The 22,653-nt window shown below is 39.7% G+C and overlaps 1 protein-coding gene across 4 annotated transcripts in view; it reads right to left on the bottom strand.

Moving 5' to 3' along the window:
- Positions 1–22,653, bottom strand: part of ZFYVE26 (zinc finger FYVE-type containing 26) — a 49,092-nt gene that overhangs the window by 16,128 nt on the left and 10,311 nt on the right. For 3 of the 4 annotated variants that reach the window (XM_041460134.1, XM_041460136.1, XM_041460137.1), the window contains exons 9-28: positions 20,426–20,608; positions 19,202–19,855; positions 18,424–18,513; positions 17,660–17,728; positions 16,876–17,027; positions 15,375–15,573; positions 14,785–15,048; positions 14,485–14,604; positions 14,043–14,207; positions 12,911–13,138; positions 11,429–11,534; positions 9,949–10,685; positions 9,169–9,365; positions 8,195–8,299; positions 7,476–7,598; positions 6,382–6,558; positions 5,008–5,254; positions 3,785–3,883; positions 1,967–2,124; positions 873–1,042 (exon numbers count right to left, since the gene is read on the bottom strand). In XM_041460134.1, the coding sequence (XP_041316068.1) occupies positions 873–1,042; positions 1,967–2,124; positions 3,785–3,883; positions 5,008–5,254; positions 6,382–6,558; positions 7,476–7,598; positions 8,195–8,299; positions 9,169–9,365; positions 9,949–10,685; positions 11,429–11,534; positions 12,911–13,138; positions 14,043–14,207; positions 14,485–14,604; positions 14,785–15,048; positions 15,375–15,573; positions 16,876–17,027; positions 17,660–17,728; positions 18,424–18,513; positions 19,202–19,855; positions 20,426–20,608 (4,243 nt within the window). The remainder of the gene's footprint in view (positions 1–872; positions 1,043–1,966; positions 2,125–3,784; positions 3,884–5,007; positions 5,255–6,381; positions 6,559–7,475; positions 7,599–8,194; positions 8,300–9,168; positions 9,366–9,948; positions 10,686–11,428; positions 11,535–12,910; positions 13,139–14,042; positions 14,208–14,484; positions 14,605–14,784; positions 15,049–15,374; positions 15,574–16,875; positions 17,028–17,659; positions 17,729–18,423; positions 18,514–19,201; positions 19,856–20,425; positions 20,609–22,653) is intronic. The other variant, XM_041460135.1, reaches the window with a different exon arrangement.

Here is a 22,653-nt window from a genome sequence, read left to right as displayed (position 1 = left end):
TTGAGTGCTGCTGGCCTAATCTGGCAATGTAAGCAACCATTCTGACACAAACTGCTGAGCTGCAAGTGACTGCTTGTTTTTTCACAGGCTCCTCTTCAGAGCTGCACAGAATTGCTCTTTTCCTGGGAAGCCTGCTGATACTGCCATAGTAGGTACTGCTCTCTTCAGGCTCGATAGGAAAAGAGGAAATGAAAACATGGCTGGAAAGGGTAAATCTTATTCTCTGTGACCCTGTCAAGTCTGCTCAAGGTCAGAGAGAGTAAAATAAAACTCTTTTCAGCTGCACTTTTCACCAGCTAGCCTGTGTACACACAACGAATTTCAGTCCAATTCTCAGCTGAAAGCAACCACATAATGAAAATCTGTCATCACAGCTGTCCCTTTTATAAAAGGCAGTTTCAAAGCCTATTTAATCAGAAACTTGCTTTTTAATTCCCAAGGGTTCAGGGAGCCATAATTGAGGGATTATGGAATAACTAAAACACTGATATGTTCAACAGAGCTAGTCAACATGCAATATTAATCCAGAAGTTGAGTATATTGCAAGGAACTTTGTCACACTGCGGCAATTTGTGCTATACTTTGCATCAAACCATTCAATTCTTAGGTTAGTGATTAATTGATGCTTAAAGAATTATTGATACTCAAAGAATTAAAGAATTTGTTGCCTGGCCCTCTAATGTTCTTTCCAATGTGAAAAGTGAAGTGAGGCATAAGGAACATTGCCACACCTACCAAACCTGAAAATCCCAACAGTTGGAGGCCAAATGGCTGATGTTACATTATCCAGATAAATCCAAATGCTTATGTCTCTCTCATTCCATTCATGCACTCTGCTGAAAATTGAGGAAAACTAGGACAGAAGGACTTACGTGCTTGTGTCTTGCACCAAGCCAGGCACGTTTTCTCTGTTGTAGTAGCTATAGCATTGATCACACACACGAGACAAATTTTCTCTGCAAGCTTCTATTTCCATTTTCTTGGTGGAGCAAGAGCTGCACACCAGCCTGCCACAGCGCCTGCAGTGATGGCGCCTGTTAAACTGAGCACGAGAGGTCATGGATGAGCCACAAAGAGAATTTACTGAAGTCCCCTCCAGTGTCTCTTTCTACTTGTGAGTAAACTTACTCCATTTGAAGAGAGGAAACACCATGCAGCATAATTATTTTCAGAATTATACAGTGATTGATTCTCCCTGTTAAAATTCCTTTTTGAAAAAAGCATAGCAAAGGAAAAAAAAATCAAACCCCAAACCCAGAGGCCAGTATTTAAAACGTGTTTGGAGCAGCCTTGGGCTTTCTATTACTTAAATTATCCCAGTTTTGATCACAAAGCTAATTAGATCATGTCCTGGAAAAGTTAAAAGCTCTAGACTGTTTTTCCTGATGCCATTGTAGAAGTTTCCAAATTCAAAAGCAGCAGATACTTTTGAGAAAACAGTACTGTTTCTAAGCAGCAGAAGATAAATTGCCAGCACACCTGCAAAACCAAAAATTAATGTTCTCAAAGCACCCATGCAGTTCTCAAGTACTCTGTGAAACAATCATTTTTAGAAAAGTGTAACCAACAGCAAAGATTTAATTTTCTACACTCATAGTCTGAATCATACAGTGATCATGTTATTTCTTGCCAGCAGAGTCAACTAGGCAGCCTTTTGGAATATTAATACTGCTGTTGTTAAACACTTTGAGATCCCATAATTGTCTTCTCTCTGATGACCAGATTTCCTCTTTAGGCTCTATCACTTCACAGAACTCTGCAAGGAGCTAACTGTTGCCAGTCTCCTTGACCCCTCTAAATAGAAACCAAAGGTTAAATACCAAAGGACTAGCAGTCTTGTTGGGCCCGTGGTGATGCAGACAAACCTGCTGAAGTAGCTCAGGTCTTTCAGGAAACAGACTATGAGGTAGTGATCATATTAAGGTCGTAGTTCTAGGAATGTCTGTACTTCATTTTTGCTCCTTACCATAGTAAAGCGTTCAGTTTTGCAAACCATACATATCGTTTCAGTGTCATCAGGTATCCACTGCTGCTTGGGTGGCGGCTTCTCAGGAGGCACAAATTCTTGAGGAAACAAGTTCTGAGGCAGACTTCTGTCTCTGGGACTTGCAGATATGGTTACACCTGAAAATGAGCCAGGCCAAGAAAAATATGGAATGGGATTTAAGCTGTTTAATAGAGTCTCAAGTACCAGAAAACACTACAGACTCAATGAGGCTGTAAGATCTTTCTGCCTCACAAGATGACCACTATCATTATCTTTCAGCTAGGCATGGCAGAGTAACATTGTATAAGGAATATATACGCTTTAAACTAAGACTGTAAACTTACAGTACTTCAGTGCTGACAAGCAACAGAATGTACTTATTAAGAGACCTTTTCCACAACAATTACAGAGATATAAGACAATGTGTCAACATCTCTTCTTGTATAACAAGCAGAGACTTGGAGGAGGACAAAAAAAATACCACATTTTGGTCATTGGATACCAAAAAGTAATACAAGATAAAATAGAATCTTAAGCGTACCCAGTGTTGACATTCCTGAAGACTGGGAGTTTCCTTTGTTACCTCAGGGGAGATGTGGCATAGCTATCTACAGCCTAGTCCTCCCCATTCTGGTCACCTTTTCAATCCACTGTGGGGAAATCAGTTCACAGAGGCAGGAATTTAAGTGTGGCCTTTGGCATCTTCGACCCCAGCAATGAAATACTCATTGAATGAAGTTTACAGTATTAGATAGGCTTTTAGCTTATATGATGTGAGTCAGTTACACAACAGGTTAATTAAAAAGTTCAACATATCCCTGCAGCCCTGCAAGCCACCTTCTGTGTACATGCATACTAAACTAAAGAAGAACAAAAATTACCATTTCACTAAAGCTAACTCATTCTCATTCAAGTAGATACCAGATTTCAAACAAACATTAAAGGACCGTGCATTCAAGCTTTTTAACAGGACAGAGATACTAGACTGACCACTATAAGTAAAAACTGAAGAGCTACACAGCCCAATCCAAAACACTGCTGTCCACTTGATGTAAGCAAGAAGAATCTTCATTTCAGGATACAGAAGCAGGAAATAGTTCAGACACCCTAAACTGTAGATCAGGATATCATTCTGCAGCTCTAGTCCAGACCCATTACTTGCTAAGAATCATCACCCTTGGAGGTCTGAGAATATTCTGTTAGTCTTTTCCTGAGAGCACACACAGACTGTGCATCTCTTGCACGAGCTGCTGAATAGAACCTGCAGAAGAGTTTCTGGTTGTTTCTTAGCTACAAATATTCTTCAGTTGTTCTGGCTTAAATTACTTCTTTTCCATTTTCTTGTGTCTGAGGACAGTGAGTTTAGCCTCTCAGACAATACAAGCTGTGCTATTTTCCTCAGGTCACAACAGCAATCCTAGGAAACAAAAACTTCAAGGACTATAGAATGGCATACCCAGGGAATGAACTGGGAGAAAATGGCTGGCAGGGGTTGATCCACACTGGAGAATGGGTTGGGCACCGGTCAGCAGGTGGTAAGCAATTGTATTATACAGCATTTGTTTTTCTTGGGTTTTGTTCTTCTTCTCTACTTTTCTTATCTCTGTTTTCATCATTATCATTACTGTATTTTACTTTATTTCAGTTAATCAACTGTCCTTACCTCAACCCACAAGTTGTACCCTTTTCCAAATCTCCTCTACATCCCAGCTGTGAAAGGGCTGGTGGGGGAATGATCAAGCAGCTGTTGTTGCTGCTGAGGTTAAACCCCAAGAGGCACCAAGGTCTTAACCTTACCAGTAAAGCTGACAGGAGATAGTTCTGATGATCCTGATTTAGACAATGCTTCACACTCCAATACCTGATTGAGACTTTCTTGAATACGTATCAGAGAATCTAGGACAAAGAGAGGAAAGAGGAGGAAAAAAATCAAAGGACAATACTGGTCAAGACATCTACCTGTTTTCAAGAAGATTAGAGGAATCCATTCACAGGAGTATGTAAGAAGGTCAGCACAAAACAAGGCTATGTTTTGCATGTAAATTAGTCCACAGCAATTAATGGAAAATTGTATAAAATTCAATTACCTAAAAAACAAAGAAACGGATCCTTATCAAAGCAAGGGAGTAAAGACAGCTATAGGAACAATGCAGCAGAGATGTGAAAACAATTGATTAATACAAGATGCTCATGGCAAATATTAAATGCTTCACATTGCAGTGGAAGGAACATGCATGCTTGCAAAATTATAGACCATTTGGCAAGAAGAGATAGTTAAGTCTGATGCTTTTATGTTAGCAAGCGGTGCATCTTTAAATCACAAAATGAAGCCAACACTTGGAAACTGGCATAATGCAAATTAGTACCATATCAGCAGATATAAATAGACATAGATAGGGACAGAACCCCATGTGTATTTAATACAGTGACACAAAAGCATTGGAATGGATCTGCAGCACCCTCTGCTGTTCCAGTTCTAAAACCTTAAAAGAAGCCAAGTGCATGAGACTCAAAGACAACATGTAGGAAGTATGTAGTACACCTACTTGTAGGTGAAGGGATTGACAAGCCAGAGAGGAGAACCCCAACAAGACTGTTAAACAGAACTATGAGTCTAGAAGCTTTCTATATGAAAAAGGAATAGAACTCAGGTAGGAGGAAATACTACAGAAGACTAAATCCCCATTCTACTTGAGGGCAGATGTAGTTGGCTGCAGGTTTTGGAAGTGCTTAAGTTGTAAGTGACTTTGAACTAAACAGGGGTAAAATAGAACTAATCAGTATTACACAAGAAAAGAAACCTCAATAAAGAACAATAAAGAAAAGTCTGAGGAACTTTTGGAGCTGTTGATCCTTGAAAACATCTATTTACAAGAAAGGCAAAGATTTTAAGAACACGTTCTGGGCTAGTGGGAGACTGTAGGCACACATCTAAAAAATCTTATAATTGCTGAAATTATTCTTGGAAGATTTTGGCCCTGCTTTCCCAAATGAAAAACAGCATTCTGACAGACAGTTACCTGATCTCTTTTCCTTTAATGTGAAAGGGAACTTGAGAGCTTTTTCTGCATACTTGGAAAGCAAACTGTCAATGTCTTCTACAGTAATACCAATTTCCTGCCCAGCTAAGAGCTGGTGCAGTGTCTGCACAGCTACAGCTACCCAGTCCACCTTCATATTCATGAGGAGCTGCTCCAGCATGAGCAGTGGCCTTGAGGAGAGGTGGAAGTAGTTAACACGGGAAAGTTCAGGCAGAGTCAGCAGCACCTGAGACACAAGAAAAAAAATGTATCATAAAATTATACACTTTTAAATATGTGTTTCTGTGAGATTAAAGACAAGAAACTAGAGCAATACCTTATGCAGAGAATGGAATGACAGGTGGAGGTCAAAAATAGGGGGCGGGACTTCTCAGACCAATTCCTAGTTCTGTTACAGAATTACTGAGAGGATTTGCAGAATCACTTAGCTTCCACTTTCCATTCTCTAAAACCCTGCCTTATTTCAGAGACTATGGAAGAGTGAAACCTGTGACCCTGTGACAAGTATGTTGTAGCAGAGTACAGCACATAAAAAGCATATTAACCCAATCATTATCCTTCTCTCATTTGAGGAAATGTTAAGAGGAGAAAATAAGAGCAATTCTCCTCTAGATGGACAGTTAATATGGATGCTTTTCAAACTAAGTCATATCTTCAGAAGGAACAAGTAAACAAACAGGCAGCCCAGCAAAGTACTGTTGTGGCACACACTGGAGCAAGCTGCTGCTTACAGTCCTGCACTGAAACAGACATTACCAAAAGCACTGCATTTTGTTTACATGGAATGCATTCATCTAAGGTTATCTGCTGATTAATGCATCTGTTCCCAGGCTGAGCACAGAACCTGTGTGATTTCCGTAAAGGCAGTGGCCATCCACAAAGAGGAGCGGTAGTCTCCACCTCTGGAAGGCACTTGGGAGAAACATGAAGTCAAAAAACCACCATAAGGGTGGGCATACATAGGACACCTGGCGTCACTGATACAGAGAGTAAGTTAAGAATACTTCCTTCTCCACTTGGGACAAAGATAGCAACTTTTCTGATAAACTCCACAATTTTATTTTATTCCACCCTATCCTCTTTCAGCCTGTGTGTTCCTCCACTCCCCACAGCTCAAACCCAAGACTGCTTTGTTCATACTAAGGAACTGCAAAAATGGAGAAAGGAAAGAGAAGCTTTAAGCCATCTCTAACTTTCCTTTGGATCCTGAGACTCAGGATCTTAGACCTGGTGCGGTGCAAATGCTCTGGTAACACCTACAGGCTTTTTATATTATGAAAATACTATGCATGACAAAATTATTTACACAGTTATTTATTGCTGTTTATCCCTCAAGGCAGGGGTTTTACTGACCTTGGATCCTATATAGAGTGCCTGGATTTCATTCCGGCGTGCTGTTGTCAGACTGGCATAGAAGTGAGCTGTGAGGTAATCAGCCAAGAAGTGAGAGGCTGCCAAGTTTGGATGCTGGTCCAGGGACTGCTCACTGATAGCAAGGCAAACACCGGGGTCTTCGATTCTTTGTAAAAGCTACAAAACCAAACAAAACACAGTGAAACTCTACAACATTCCTGGAAGGCAGCCTTCTGTCCATGACAGTTTATTACCCTACTGCCACCGTGACATTTTCTGAAAAATCCCTCCGCCAGGATTTCTTCTCCTGGGAAGTTGAGAAGCCTCAGAGAAAAATGTAACCAATAATTATCTGATTCTCTTTTCCTGTGTTTGCTGTTTTGGAATGTGGTCTGGAGGTTGTTTTTCAACAGGTGCATCTTTGATTGGTTCCATTTGAACTGTTTTTACTTAATGACCAATCAAAGCCAGCAGTGAGTGACTCTCTGAGGAGTCACGGGTTTTTATTATTCATTCTTTTCCAGCCTTCTGATGTATCCTTTATCTTTCTATAGTATAGCTTTAGCATAGCATTTATTTTAATATCATATCATAATATAATAAATCAGCTTCTAAGAACATGGAGTCATATTCATCTCTTCCCTCATCCTGGGACCCTCACAACCTACAGTGTTCCAGACAGCAAATTAATTCACTCTCCAAGTGACAGCTCCACCATTATTAAAACCAAAAATGTTTACACCACTAATCTGGGCACTAAAGCACAGCTGACTGATTCATGTTATTAGTTTCACTTCTGATTCTTCTGCTTAAGCAGTACTGACATGCTTCATTATGATTTTTCAAATGAAAGGAGCCTTGTATTTGCATGTAAGTGATATTTATGCTATTAGGTCCAAGAACTAAATTGCCAAGCTGGATTTTTACTTAAGCAGAACAGGGGAGAGCTAGGATCCTAAAATCTTATCTAAGCAAATAACATCTTTTGAGGGTGGAACCAAAAAGACCATGAAAACACACACAGTGAAGGTAGGCAAAACAGCTGTCATCTTGTTTGATCTGTGGATATGAGGCTGAGAACGTCTTGATATTACCTGCAATGCCTTTTCCATGTCTCCCATCTCCAGTAAGTGGAGAAGGTGCTCACGGTGAAGGTTGATCAAGTCTTCTCTTGGGACAGGATACAAGTGTCCCCATTCCTCACACAATTCATAATCCTAAAGAATTTTTTAAAAAAGTAAAAACAAAAGGAAAAACTCTACCCTCCCCGATACAGTTATTTCTCACAAAGTTCTGATCAAGAGATTCTGTAGCTTAGACTCCCCTCCCAAATTAAAAAAAAAAAAAATTACATTACAAGGGAAGATGATAGTCAATTTAATCAGTCACAGCCTGCATCTAAGATACCTTGTTTACCTTACAGTAAGTAAACAAGTAGTAACTAGTAAACAAACTAGTTTTCAGAAAGACACTTAAAGCCAGCCAGATTTACAATATTAGCATTTCCCTAATAATCAAATCTGCATTATGACCAAAGTTATGCTATTTTAAAATCTTCAAAATTGTAAAAGAAAAGGACTGGTTATACTCACAGTAAGAATTTGAGCTAAAACTTAAGAATTACTAATTACATGTAAATCCTGATATTAAACACAGATCTCTATTTGTTTCTGTAGCACAGAGCTGAGTAAAGGAATTCTTCCTCCCACGGTAATCTCCACTGATCATTGTTTTAAGATGCTATTTCAATGAATTTATTTACTTGAAGTTTAATGCATTCTAATTCAACAAAATTCACATGATGATGTCTAACCTTTGCTTTCAGAATGATATTCATGACAGCCTGGGGGTCATCAGTACAGGCTTTTTTCAGATCCTGCCAGTCATTCCACAACAGTTCATTTTGCACATTCAGAATCTGAAAAAGTTAATATAGAGTAGCACAAACTATAGAATTTCAATTTATGGCAATCAATAGCCTAAGAAAACAGCTGAGCTGATCACAACAAGAGCTGCTTCATAGGAAAAAAAAAAAAAAAAGTCGGAAAGGAGACCACGTTTAGCCCTTTTCAGGGATGATGTAATGCCCTTGCACCCAAAAAAACACTCCACCGTTTTCACAGATGTGAGTCTACAAAGCACATTTATAAGGGAAGGTTTCTGAAAGATGAGATGGCAATAATTATGGATGTAAAAGTAAACATTTACTACAGACATTGCTGGCACTAACACATAGACAACGGAGCTGTCAGTTAGCAGAACTCCCACCAGGCAGAACTCAGCAGGGATGGCTCCTCATTTTGCTGTTTGGCTTTTCAGTCTGTGCTGAACTCCAGGTCAGCCTGTCTGACTTAAGGGTATCTGCACTACGCTGCAGTTAGAAGAACTGACTGCTATACAAACTTGCTCCTTGGACCACTAGTCTTGTACACCATCTGCATTTCTCAAACTTCTAAAATTATTAACTGCCATGGAAAGCTTCCAGAGGCTCTAGAATTTGCATAGAATAGAAAAAAACTTTGCAAAACAATCAGACTCACAAAAATGTTTATATCTAAACATGTTTGCAGACCAGAATGCTAATAGGCGAGTGGGAAAGTTGTGAAGGATGGAAGCTGAGTGTTAACTGGATACTACAGTACTTCACATGAACTGTTTTGGATAAAAGACTTGAAAAGCTCTCATGACCAAAAAAGAAACAAGGGCTAGAGCTTCTCAGTGGGCAAGCAATATTTGCTTCCTGCTGCCTATTTCATCTCACTGGTTACTTGAAGAATGACTTTTTACCTTTTCATAAACCTGAAGTTCTTTTTTCCTGCTCTGCAGATTGGCTTTTAGTTCATGAGGTATGCCCAGATCAGAAATGCAGTAAGCTAGAATTTCCAAACAGGCATCAAGGGGCCACTTGTCCAGACAGCGCAGGGCCAGTCTACTTCTCAACACTGCATTTTTTACAGGGAACAAGTATTGCCAACCATCCTTATCTGTGGAGGAAACAAAACACTAATTTGAAATTCAGTTTCTGTAATTCGGAAAATAAAAAATATCCATATCCTTGCTGGATCACATCAACAAAAGAAACACTGATAGGGCTGAAAATTTTTTTTAATAAAGTGCCAGCCCAAGCATCAAATTTTTGGGAAGCATCCAAAGTTAGCACTATGTACTTACTATTCAGACTCCAAAAGGCATCTTTCACAGACCACATCATCCATGAATAACAATGACATTGCTGTAAGAGATGTTCCATTAACAGTACAATGATTATTGTGTCCTGATGTATTCAGCTCTTCACATAAAAATAATACAACAGATGCATTCCAGTTCTCTTGTACTAAATTGGTCATGATTTGCACATTTGTGAAACAGAAACAACACCATCAGAGAAAGCAAATTCAGGATGAAGAAAGGAAAATTATCTATTTCCATCTCTGGATTTGCTCAAGGACCACTACTTTAGTTTCTATGTTTTGATGCAGGCTGCATGCTTTATTAAAAAAAAAAAAAAAAAAAAAAAAAAGGATCAAGGAAAAAAAGAGGGAAAAAGCCTGACTTAATCCTTCTTACCTTCAGCAGCTGCACAACTCAGCACAGCATCCTTCACACTGACCACTTCCTCCACATCCTGACAGTACAGATCCAAGACCTTCAGAGCTCTGTCCCAATCCTTTGCCGCAAGAGCTTTTTCAAAGACTCCCGTTAGCACTTTAACAGCTGTGGTGGAATGCAATCCTAGGAGAACCAGAGACATGTATGCCTTGCCAGAGAAGACAGCAGCCAAACTGCTACCTTCCTCTTGATTCCGAAGTGGGTCAAACATAGCAAGAAGAAATCGTTCCAATATTGGGAACTCCTTCAATAATGCCTCACACTCCCTGGAAATCTGTTCCAAGCCTAAGGGCACCTCCCGTTTGCCCCGAAATTCCATCCAAGACAAACTTGATTTGTGAATTTTCTGTATATTAGATGCACTTAGACATGCCACTGTAGCCATTAGTTTCGACTGAGACTTCAGGAAGTCCAGGGAGGAGGCAGTCAGTGTGTGCTGGCTCAAGTCATTCAGAGAGGATGAGGCCTGAGTGGAGATATCCTCAGAGGTCACTGCAGAACTCTGAATAGGTATTTCAACATCTGGCAGGCAGCGGCAGGCACACTGGTGTGTCAAGTTGCTGATGTTTGTCAGAAGAGACTTTGCCTGGCTGTTTTGCCTTGCACTGCACAAGGACAGCGGTTCACAGCAAGAGTTAACAATGACTTGCTGCACATTCAGGTTCAATCCTTCTTTAGCCAAGAGAGAAGAAAGTCTGTAGGATTGAAAACAGAACCAGCTTACTCAGCACATATAAAAGGTACTTTATAATTACATATTTTCATAAATCTTCCAAATGCTTTGAGAACACAAGCCCCCTAATATTCTTCACAGGTACATACACAAGAAGATTACATATACTATTTTAACTCAAAGCTTATGCTGTCATTCCTTCACAGAAAAGGAATTCACTCCTCAAACACTGACTTTTACCTAAATGAAAGCTACTAAAATAGTTCATCATTAGCGCTCATCTTTTTATAAACTACCTCATCAAATCAGACAGTTTCCATGCCAACCTAATTTAGTAGTTGCAATGGAAGAAGTCTAGATTATCCAGTTTACCTGCTGACCAGGGCAAGAGTCATGCCCAGTATTCTTACAAAAACCTACTGGCCTACTTTATTGTATTACATTGACAAGCTGCAAGTGCACTCCTCTGAACTGTCACACAGTTAAAAAAAAATCCACATAATGCCACTCTCACTTCAAAACAGATAGTAATTGTTAAAAATATGGAGCCACTGTTCTCCCAATCAAAAATCTTCAGGCTGATGAGAAGGCACTGACTAAGCTCCTCCCTGCACACCGATCTTTGCAGCATCAAGTGATCAGCCAGTGGGACACAGCAGGCTGTATCACCTGTTATAAGTAGCCAAATAACTTAATCGTGGCTGAGGTAAAAGTCACCAATACCAAAATAACCTCCAGGAGTACATAATCTGAAAAAGCACTGACCTGTCAGGATGAACTTGTCTCTCAAAAACAAGCTGTGAAAGCAGCTGAGATGGACTCTGCTGTAACAGTATGAATGGGTTTCCTACTTTCACTTCTGCAGATACATCTTAGGGAAAAAACCACCAGAATATTTATTACAATACTAACACATTACCTGAATACACTTACCAACTTTTACTTTAGGAATATAAATTTTAAGGCCCTGAGTCTAAACCACTTTGACTAAATTCACAAAGTTCTAAATTCACATTAGAATGGTAAAATCCGGAGTAAATTGCAAGGCATTTGTGATTACGATATGCCTCTCAATCTTGGCAATATTATGTTGGACATATTACCAAAACAGGTAGAATAGAGATTCTTCATCCTTTAAGCAACTCTACTTCAAACTTTCACCAAAATATGTACTTATGGTGAGAAGTAAAAAACATGCAGAACTGTTTCCTGATGAGTCTCTGCATGTAGACTGTGAGTTCATGCTCTATCCAAGTCAGTTAGCAAGGGCAGAGGGAACTCACAGGAGAAGTACTTCTGCAAAGGAGTGAAACCCTGGCCACTACTGCTGGAAAGCATTTGTATCCTCTACTGAGTAACGTCAAGTAACTTTGGACACGTTCTCCTAAGTTCATCACCTTTTCCTTTAATCTTCCAACACAATAACATTTTCCTCAAACTCACCCAGCCCTTAAATATTCTTGTGCAATTTTTGGCTTTGGCAGTTAGCCAGTGAGGACTAAATCATGTCCACACAGAAGTTATGGCTGGCATGGCAGTGACCTCAGCTGAACCAGCATGTCTGCAAACAGACCTCTGCCCTTTTTTCTTATCCTCTTGGGAACATATTCCCTGAAATCAGTACTGTGGTATTTTACATTAGTGCAGCTCAATTAGTGTCAACTTTAAAACACGGATAAGCAATTTTACTCTGAGTACAATGAATTGTTTTGCTCTTCTGACAGCTTTATGTGCTGATGGTACATTCCTTTTCATGGACCATTATCTGCTGATTCTATTAAAAAATTCTGCCTGGTTACCTCTGCAGGGCCTTCTACACACTCTTTTCTTATCCCTATGGAGCAGCAGGGTGCCTGCTGCCTCTAAGGGAGCTGTAAGTTATACAGCATGCTGATCTACTAGATGCAAAAATCAATCTCGCCTTACAAGGGTAGTGTGAAGAATTTTTGGATTTCAAGGGCTGTTTGTTTTGTCTCCACTCTAAGTGGAGTGCAGAGGCTGGGACAGTAGTTAGCATTTCTGTTCTCCTTTTCCCACTGACATCAACTATTTTCGTGTGGGCTGTGGGTGGCCTAGGTGTTATGAAATAAAAGAAAAAGAAAGTAATAATCAGTTGAAATCAAAAGCACAGTAGTAAGTACATTTGGTAAGGAACCATTTTTGCACAATTACTTTCCAGAGTTTGGCCAGACTACACAGTCTGAGTATCTTCACCTAGGCTCAGACTTTCCAGCAGACACCCCTTACCTAGCTCTGCATTCAAGCTTCGTAACACCACAGCAGCCAGCGTAGTGATGTAGTCAAGGAAGGCCTTCACAAAGTTTGTCTGCATGTTGTTCTCTGGCCTGCTTTGGGCATGCTGGTCAAGAGTTCTCAGCAGGAGCTGTGTCTGGTTCCAAACCAGGTGCTTCTCCAGCTCCATCGGTTTGAGAGAGCCCTGCTCCACCAAGGTGCCAAGCAGGCTCCCTTTAGAGTCTGGTTTAAGAGAACAGACAAGATTCAAGGATGGAATGTCAAGAAGAAAGGAGAGAGGGAGGTGGGAGAAAGAGAGAAATGCTTTAGCTTTATTTCCTCTCCACAAATATTAATGTAAGCATTATAATTTAACTGAAAGCAAGGGAAATTTTTACTGCAAGCATTATAATTGAATTGAAACCAAAAGAAGTTTTCACAGCAGAATAAAACTATAGTTCATCTAAACTGGTAACCATGGCACTGAGAAGTTAGAGCTATATTAAGGCAGACCTAAAAATATATCTAGTTCTGTGCCACTAACATTTATTCTAAAACACAGGTGCTGACCAATCCTTGAGCTCCATAACATTTAACTCTTAGAGCTCTCCTAAATTTTTTCTCATTAAATATTTTAAGAACACCAAAAAGCCATTTAGAAATTTGGTGACTAGAAGAGGAACACCAGTGCTATATAATGAAGAGAGCTGTAAGAAAAAGCAGCTGTGGAAAAGATGAGATGTTTTATGACAGTCCTATGAAAACTGGAAGGTATTACGATATTACAAAGATTTTGTAAATTTATCTCCATTTTGTTACTAAAAAAAAAAGAGAAGAAAGCAAGAGTAAGAATACACCTAATTATCTATAAGGTGCAATACACGTTAAAATACACTTAAAAGAATTTCTTGCTAGGACTGCATAGAAATAAAACAAACAACATCTCTGACAAATTCAGAATTTTAGCTGTGAAAACAAATATAAGAATTACAGATAAATTTTACCTTTTGCATTTATGATTTTTAAAATATATATTTGTGCATATGTCAAAGAGCATTACTACTGGATTTATTGCTGCCTGGAAGGGCCAAAGCAAAAATTTAGATCCATACATCAATCAGTCTTTATGTTAAAAAAAATAACTCACCCACAGAACGTTCAACACATGTCAGTGCTTTTAGGATATGATCCAGGTTTTGTGATAAAACAATTTCATTAGTAATACTTTCTTCAGTCAAGGCCGGGTAGCAAGCTTGCAGAAGGTCTACAATACTGCATCGAAAATGACTCCCTATTTTCTCATCAGATACCTCTACAAAGAGGGAGAAAAAACCAGCAACTGTAACAAAGACACAAGTATTTTTTTGCATAGAAGAAGGCCCACAAAACCAGAAGTGCATGATAATACAAAAACCAGTGCATTTCATATTATTCAGAATTGAGCTCAGGTCACATCCCCCTCACCTGTTATAAATACTGTTATAAATACTAAGCTAAAACATGGAAAGTTCAAATTTACACTTCAACAGAAGACAAGAATTTGATTTAAGCACATTTCACCAGAAAGCCTTATCAACAAAGCATACTACCTGGTCTGGATTGACCTTGTGATGTGGAGGAATAGTTGAGAATTTTACTTATTTGCTGGAGAACTGCTGGAAAACCCTTTACACCTTCAGAGTGCAGCAGAACAAAGTCAGGTCGGTGGCCTGGAACAGTCATTGTGCAAAGGGAGACAAAATCTAAGGTCAGAGTTGAAAAAAGGGACACTAACATGAAAATACAAAATGAGATTTAATTAAGGCTTGGGTGTTAGCAGAAACAACACAGCATAGAGGCATTTTCTGTTCCCAAGCCCATGCTGATAAACATAAAAATCAAAAGCCTACCCCGAGTTTCAGGGCTGTTGTAGAGTCTTCTTTCTGCTGTCTCCAGAAGCTGTTTGCATGTCTTCCATAGATGGCACTGAGTACAAGCTAGGTCAAATGCTGCCATTGCTGAAGGACTGAGGTCCTCAAGGACTTCTCGCAGAGGATCAGTATGCTCCAGCTGGATATTCCTGATCCAGAAGTTTTCTTGAAGAGTAGGGGCAAGACTTCCAGAAGTTGCAAGCAATTTATCAGTAACATCCGAGATGGAATAAAATACCATACCTACAGGTGTCATCAAAAACACACAATCACTGGTTAACAGCATAATTACATCAGATCCTGTAATGGGTAACTATTTTCTCAATTCTCATAGAAAATAATTCCATATGTGGCCTGCTTCATGGACCAATCAATTACTGTAGAACAGATGCAACTAAGTGGGCATCAACAGCAAATTTTCAGCAATCATAGTCTCTTTCTAACTCAAAGAACCACCACTTACCCTTCTGAAAAAACACTACACTCATTTTGACATTATTCAAGTTGCTTTCTGGGATTTTTCACTTCTCCCCAACCCTTTGTGAGAACTCAAAAAGCCCAGTCCTCACCAGCTGCTGCTGCATTCCCAATAGCTTGCAGTGTTGAACGGCCACTGCCAGATTTCCTGATGCCTCCAGTGCCATCTGATGCTTGATTCTCAATATTGTGCTCCACTCTTGCCATTTCTCGTACTGCCTCTTGGTAACGCTCCATGAAAACCAATTCACCATAGCAAGGAGAAGTCTCCAGATTAAACATCAAAGCCACCTTTCAAAGTAACAACAGATGCAATTACAGAGCATGTCAAATGAAGTTTTCAAAGGTCAAGGAGCTTGGGCGGGGGGAGCTTTAGATGAGACAAAGGAATAAAATAAATACTTCGACTGAAAAATGTTCCCACAAACACAACAGACTGAAGTCATAGGGTTTTCTCCTAGAGAGTTTTAAGTGCCTAAAAAAAAAGGCCCTCAGAGATGTTTTTCAACTATTATTATAAAGCTTACCTATTATTTGCTGCAGGAACAGGGCTGAATTAATTTTTATAACGCACACCTTTCAGAATGACTTTACAATTTCAATACACTATGGAATGAGAGATATCTATCAAGTTTGCCTCTGAAGTAGACTATTTCAAATAAATTCTTATTCAGCAAGGAATGCCTTCTCAAAATTTAAACACAGAGTAGCTAAGCAGAGCTATGCATGAAACCAACAACCAAAAATCAACCAACCTATTACGAAATCAACAACAGAACACAAACCAAGCTTGAATGCTTTATCACTGGTGATACTGAAAATCAAGGCAACAAAGCAAAACAAAATGTTCCTTTAGCCCTGTAAGTAGGGAAAAGATGAAGTGGCATGCCTGGAATCAAACAGAACTAAGTGGCTGAGAAGCAATCTGATGTTAGTGCAATATTTAAGTGATATGAACTGCTCCAGTATGGCTACCCAAAACTCAGCCAGGTCACAGTTTTGACAGAAGATCCACTCATTCATGTACCTCAAGATATTTTTTAAGAGCATCAGCTCAAAAGTCACACAGAGAAAGGTATGCACAGTTGTGAGGGAGCAAAGAATCATAAATATGCCGACTGCCAATTTTCAAGACTTTCTGTCTGTTTTCAATACCACAAATTTAGTCTCAAAACATACCTCCTTCAGATGAAAGTCATCACTGCTCTGGGTAAGGAACACCTTTGCATGTTTCTACCAGGGTTACAAGTGGAAGAGTGTCATGGTTTTGAAAAACTGATTAAATAAAGCAGTTCAGATGCTGCTTCCTCATGAGACTTCACATGATCTCTGTGTTATTCAGTCAGCTGAAACACTATGCTTGACTAGCTCTCATCAAACATTTGCATGCTTTGAGAACCCAGGTGTAGAGAAAGCATTTTTCAACAAGGCAGAAAAAACCCTGCATCCATGGGATGTTGGCTTGGAATATCTTTGTTTCTTCCACTTGCTTCTACTTCTGAAGTGATTCTTTCACTTGGAATCCCTATGTTTGCTAAACGCAGAAGAAGCAGGAATTTCATTCAAAAATCGAAATACATCCATCTTATTTACCTGGTGGGCTTCCATAAAGTTCCCTCTCAAAACACAAGAAACTAAGAGTGATTCTGGTGGGGAAAGCATCATAGGAATGAGGGAGTTCTGCTGACGTGGTCTCACCCTGCTTTCCAAATCACTCAAGCCAGACACACTACTGGTACTTCCCTCTGCAAGACAGAATTCATCAGTATACTATTAGGGAAAACACATTTCACCAAATAACAGCCACCTGGCAGATAGCAGCATTTCACATATTTAACATAAAAATACAGGAGCAGAGTTGCAAGCAAGTTTTAGGGTAAAGAAGTCAACATAAACATACTGTTAAAAATTCTCATAACATTTCACTATTTGGTCAGAATTTGAAGTTTGGATCTCATCCCTGTGTAACACTTTTCAGCAGCTACATAACATGCACACAGTGCTAGGCACTGGTTCAGCCTGGACAAAGGGAGAAGTCCAAAGCATCTGACCTATTAGATCAGTCCAGCATGCCTAAGCATGTCTTCGCTTACACGACTATCAGTTCATTAGCTTTTTTGATGGTTTGCAGATCATTACATTGCTTGCATACTGTTTCCTGCAAGCCAAAGACATCAAGAAAAATCTAATTCTCTTATTCCAGAAGAAGACACGTGTGCTGTTCTGTACCAAAGAGTCATCCAAAAATGGGAGCTCTGAGCAGCAAAAAGATATAACTCTGTCCTGCACACAGCAGTAATTCACATTAACTATTCAAGCAAATTCTTCATCATGCACATTGAAAAGACAAAGAAATACTACTTTTGTGGCTTATTACCTGAGGTACTGGTGCTTAGCTCACTACTTGTGCTTTCTAGTGATGGACTGGAAGTTCCCTCTTTCCCATCTAAAATTGAAACAAATCAATATCAGCACATTAAATGCACTTTTACTAGACAATGTAATTAAAACTTACTGCAAACAACAGATTAAGCAACCTCAAGAGATCTTCAAGAGAATCTCGTAAATGAGCCACTGCTGACATCTGTGATAAATGCAAAAACTGCTGATTTGAAGAAAATGCTAAGCTAGAGACTATGCTGGGTGGCCCATCAGTGACCCAGTTCAGATACTTCGAAGCTTCTTATTTTGGAACATGCCACTCCAAAACCGGACATGCCTTTCAAAGACTAGATAGAAATAAGGTGAGGAACACAACTTTCTCCTAAGGCTGCCAATTTATGCCACAGATTCCTGTTAATTCACATCCTAGATAATACTGCAACAGGAATGAAAATATACCAAACAGTCATGGAACATAGTGGAGAAAGGAAAATGTACTGTAGTTGAAGTTCTCCCCTGCCCCAAATCAGACTTGATTGGAAGAAGTTATTCTTCTTGGAAGAAGCTATTTGTGCAGGTAAGTTTTAGAAAACAACCTCAATCCAACTGGAACTGGACTGACACTTCACTTAAAAAACTAAAGGAAATAAATCTAGTTCTCTACTCCTAGGCCATGAAATCTAATTGCATTCAGCTATGAGTCCAGCAAAATTATGCACATTTCAGAAGTGCCTTTTCCAAGACATTTTTTCCGCCCACCTGTCTTGTACCTCCGATATCTACTTCGTTTCTTAAAGCTGGAGCACTTGATTGAAGAGCAGTATCTCCTGGAGGCTGCAAGCTGATGTTCTGTGAAATATTTAAACAAAAACATTACCAAGTAGCTTTATACAGGGAGACTTGACAAACAGTTGAACATAAGTTTGGAAACGTGCAATATTTAAGATCCAGGACTGCCAAGTCTTTCTCAGGACACAGAGCTTATATAGTCTGAGATACACAATAAGCTACACATGATACAAGACAAAATGTCATAGCAACAGGGCTAACAAGTTATGGGCTATGGAGAAGGGTGGGGAAAAGGTTCCTTAGTGTGTTGCTCAAGCTACTTCAACAATCATCCAGAAAAATACAACTTCCTCTGATATATTTTCCTAACATGTTTCCAGACTAGGCTAAATCAATACTGTCCATGAACAAGCTGAGACTATTTGGCTTGCACTGGATCCAACACCACCATGTTCCTTCATGTCATTGCAGTATGACTTGTGGCAAAGGGGTGGGACAAAGGCAAACGGAAGCAGTGCATCCACAAAGGGGAGGGAAATTAGAAAAATGACCCAAACTTTCTGATTAGAATTGAGATCACTTCTGTTGGAAAATGGTGCAAGTACCAGGTGATCTCCAAGTAGGTCACTCTCTCAGTATCTGCCAAAATGTGCTCTCTCGTGAGCAGTAAGATGCTCACGGAATTTAGCCTTCAGATCACTGTCTGGACAGCTGTAACATATCAGAAAGTGCCAAATACAAAGCCTACCTGCATTTCTGTTACTCATCACCACCTTGTATCGCCAGTGAGCTTCAGAAAGGTATTTGGAAAACTGTAACACACGACTTCCAAAGGCATCTCTGCTTGCAGAAAGATTCAAGCACTCAACAAGCTCCAGCTCCTCACGAAGCACATTACTGGAGTCCCATGGGAGAGAACTCTGGATTTCTTCCAGGTGGTTGAGAAGCAATGTGAGAAAGGCCTCCATGGCCACATCATCCACTAAAAATCCAGTAACACCAGTGGTGAAGTGTTTCAGATCCAGGCAGCTTGGCTTAGAGGTTTCACAGCTTTTGCCATCTAACACAGAGTCACAAAGATTTCGGGTATCTGTGTGAGGTATTTGTGCCGCCAGCAGATGCTTCTCTGATTTTTTTTCAGCCTCTGTTAGGTGTTGTGGACTTTGCGTGGTGGAAGACCGCCGACTATCACTGCCTTCGACACTCAGAGTAGCACTCTTTCTATCAAGGTCTTCATCCTCTGCATAGTCCTCAGGTACAGGAGTGTCAGTATAGAGGTCATTATAGGAAACGAAAAGCAAGGAGAAAATATTCTCCAAAACCTCCAGGCGCAGAGGAATGGGAACACTCCTTAAGAACTGCTGACACTTCGCAATGTACTGAGGAAATACTGAAGAGCAACCTGTACAATTAAAAACAAAAATAAAGAACATTTACTACATTTTTCAGGGATTCCTTGCTCCAACTTGTGCCTGTCAAGAAAATCCCAGAAGGGGGAACTAATCCAGTGGCTCAGACCCAATCATTCCTCCAAAAACCAAATAAGTACATATCCAACATTTTACATTTAGAAAGGTAATGCCAATTATCACTTTGTTGAAAGATCTGCAAATTCAGATTACGCCATTCTAGCCATTAGATCAGTTTCAGCTCTAGGAGATCATAAGCTCTTACAAAATTATCTGTCACTATGATCCTGTGGCTAGTATCACTTTTTTTAGCACTACATTTTTTGTACAATTGCCAAAAATATTTTATACAAGTAGCTTATTCATATCTATTACTACTAAAGATAACAACACCCCAAAAAAAATACCATTATACTTGCTTGCAAAGCATCCATAGCCCACTGAACAAAATATCATATGTACACAGGGTGCAATGTTATCCCAATACTAAGTGATAATTCAGAGCCCAGCAATTGCATGGAGAAGCACACGTTACTGAACGTGTGAGAAAGGAGGCCAATCACCTGCTGGTTCTCCAGAAGTTGCATCCTCTGGGATATCACCAAGAAGGCTGTGTACACAATCCTTGCACTTGGCATGCCTGTGTGAATTCACACAGAGAGCATAGATTGCATACTTCATGGCACAGAATGCTCGGAAGAGTGCCAGGTTGCGCTGCTGACTCAGGGTGTTAGGGAGTGCGGCTGCTGTGGAGGGAAATCAGGGTGGTGAGGGGGTAGGAGGTAAACAAGAAAACAAGTTAATTTTCTCCTGCAGTTCCTGTACACCAATATGTATCCAGTCTTTCTCCCCCAGTGCTACTGGTTTTGGCTCAGCTTTGATCTAGCTCGCTGTTACTTTTGGAAAAAAAAAAAAAGCCCAAACAACCCAACCCGCAACAGATGGGCACAGAAAAGTCACGTCCTGGATCCCCTACTAAAAATGAAATTTTCTGTGAACTTGTGTAGCAGGACCTGGCTACAGCACAGAATGACAAAAATCCCTCACAATGACTCTCATTAGCAGTGTGTGGTTAAACTGTACTGCTGCATTTACAATAGAGGGGCAAATCCTGCTTCATTTCAGCATCTTAGAATTCTGTCTTATAGTACACAGTAGATGAGTAGGGAAACAATGTAGACAGGCTATGACAGTAGTAAGAATAGAGAACCACCACCTCTTCAGATTTGTACTAATAAACAGATATCATGGTTGATTCAGTGGCTGACACAACAGATCAAATACAATCTGCAACCGACTAAAGAAGAAGTCAATCCCACAGTTTCCTTCACACATTTATGATAAAGGCAAACTAAAGAAGTGCTTCCCCACTTCTCCTCCCCTTTGGACTTTTTTTTGAGGAAAGGTATCATGTGCCAGAGACATGATCCCTTCTGAGTACAAGAGAGCAGGACAGCTGCAAATAGTAAAAATCACATCATCATCATCATCATCCCCTTCACCCAGGACCACAATATAGTGTCATATTTTCTGTTATGCTGAGTTCAGATGAATTATCCATCTACTGTAAAAAGGTTAAAAGAACCTCACAACAAAGAAAGAAAAAAAAAGCCCTGACAACCACACACAGTATTAAATTAGTGTTTGGAATCCACTGTCCTGTACTCTTACACAAGTAATGAATTATCCCTCTACCTGTTGTCAAGCAGGAAAAGCATTTGCCAAGTTATTTTTTTAAAACAAAGCATAGGTACAAAGCACAATGTACTGACAATGGCTATATCCAAATTCTGGAACTGAACAGAACTACCTAACCTAAAAACTGTTTCAGCACTGTCCTTCACAAAGTTTGAGCACAATTGCAAAGAAAAGCACTAGTCTGAGCTCTTCTGAAAACTACAGAACAGCCAAAGCAAAAGGGCTGAGAGCATAAACAGTTGGAAACAGTAATTCCCTATCACTGCCATTCTAAACAGTGACAGTGATGGTAAATGTAATGTAAACAGCAGACAGAACTGAGGAGACACCCACATTTGAATCCTCTGGAGAACACACAGGGCCATTGAAATTTTACTGCTGCCTAGAAGTTCTACACGAATATGCAAACACCCAAATACCTCTCAATACCACTGCCTTAAGAGGACTTCAGGCAGGTAAAGCCAGAGATTTTATAAATACAATACCCTGGAAAAGAGAAATAGCTGAAGATACAGTAAGACAGATACTGGTAATCAAAGTAAGTTTAATACACTTTTGCCTCACATGTGGAAAAACTTGGATGCAGTGAGTCGAGTCTGTGTCAGTATTTGTACCTAAATCAATTCTTTTGCTTAAACCAATACTGAAGAACCATCCTTTAACTAACAGCACTGTTTTTCCTGTGCAGAAATACTAACACCTTCGTCTTCAATACTGTAACTCATGAGGAAATTGCTGCTCACCATGACTGATCAAAACCAGTGTTTTGCACAGCCTGGACTCAACTGTTTGCCACTACTTTGGTTTCACTACTGCAGCTGACAGATATGTACTAAAAAGAAGGGGAAGAAGGAGAGCATGTGGGGTGATGGGAGGAAAAGGCCCGTTAACACTATTACATGTGACAAAACCAAAGTTTATGACTCCTCTCTTCCCTTTAAGGCTCAAAATATACTATTTTAAAGGAGATTCTATTAGGCTGTGTTTATACAGAATCATCTGAATTCTGTAATAACTGCTGGATTGAAAAGATAAGGAGGACTTGTACGTCCATTAATTATTTCTATAAATTATTATGACATGAAAAAAAGAA

The sequence above is a fragment of the Pyrgilauda ruficollis genome, unplaced genomic scaffold, assembly GCF_017590135.1.
Source record: "Pyrgilauda ruficollis isolate IOZ18807 unplaced genomic scaffold, ASM1759013v1 scaffold14, whole genome shotgun sequence".
Classification (NCBI taxonomy): domain Eukaryota; kingdom Metazoa; phylum Chordata; class Aves; order Passeriformes; family Passeridae; genus Pyrgilauda; species Pyrgilauda ruficollis.
The sequence above is the reverse complement of the archived record's forward strand: the minus strand, read 5'-3'. Positions and strand labels throughout refer to the sequence as shown.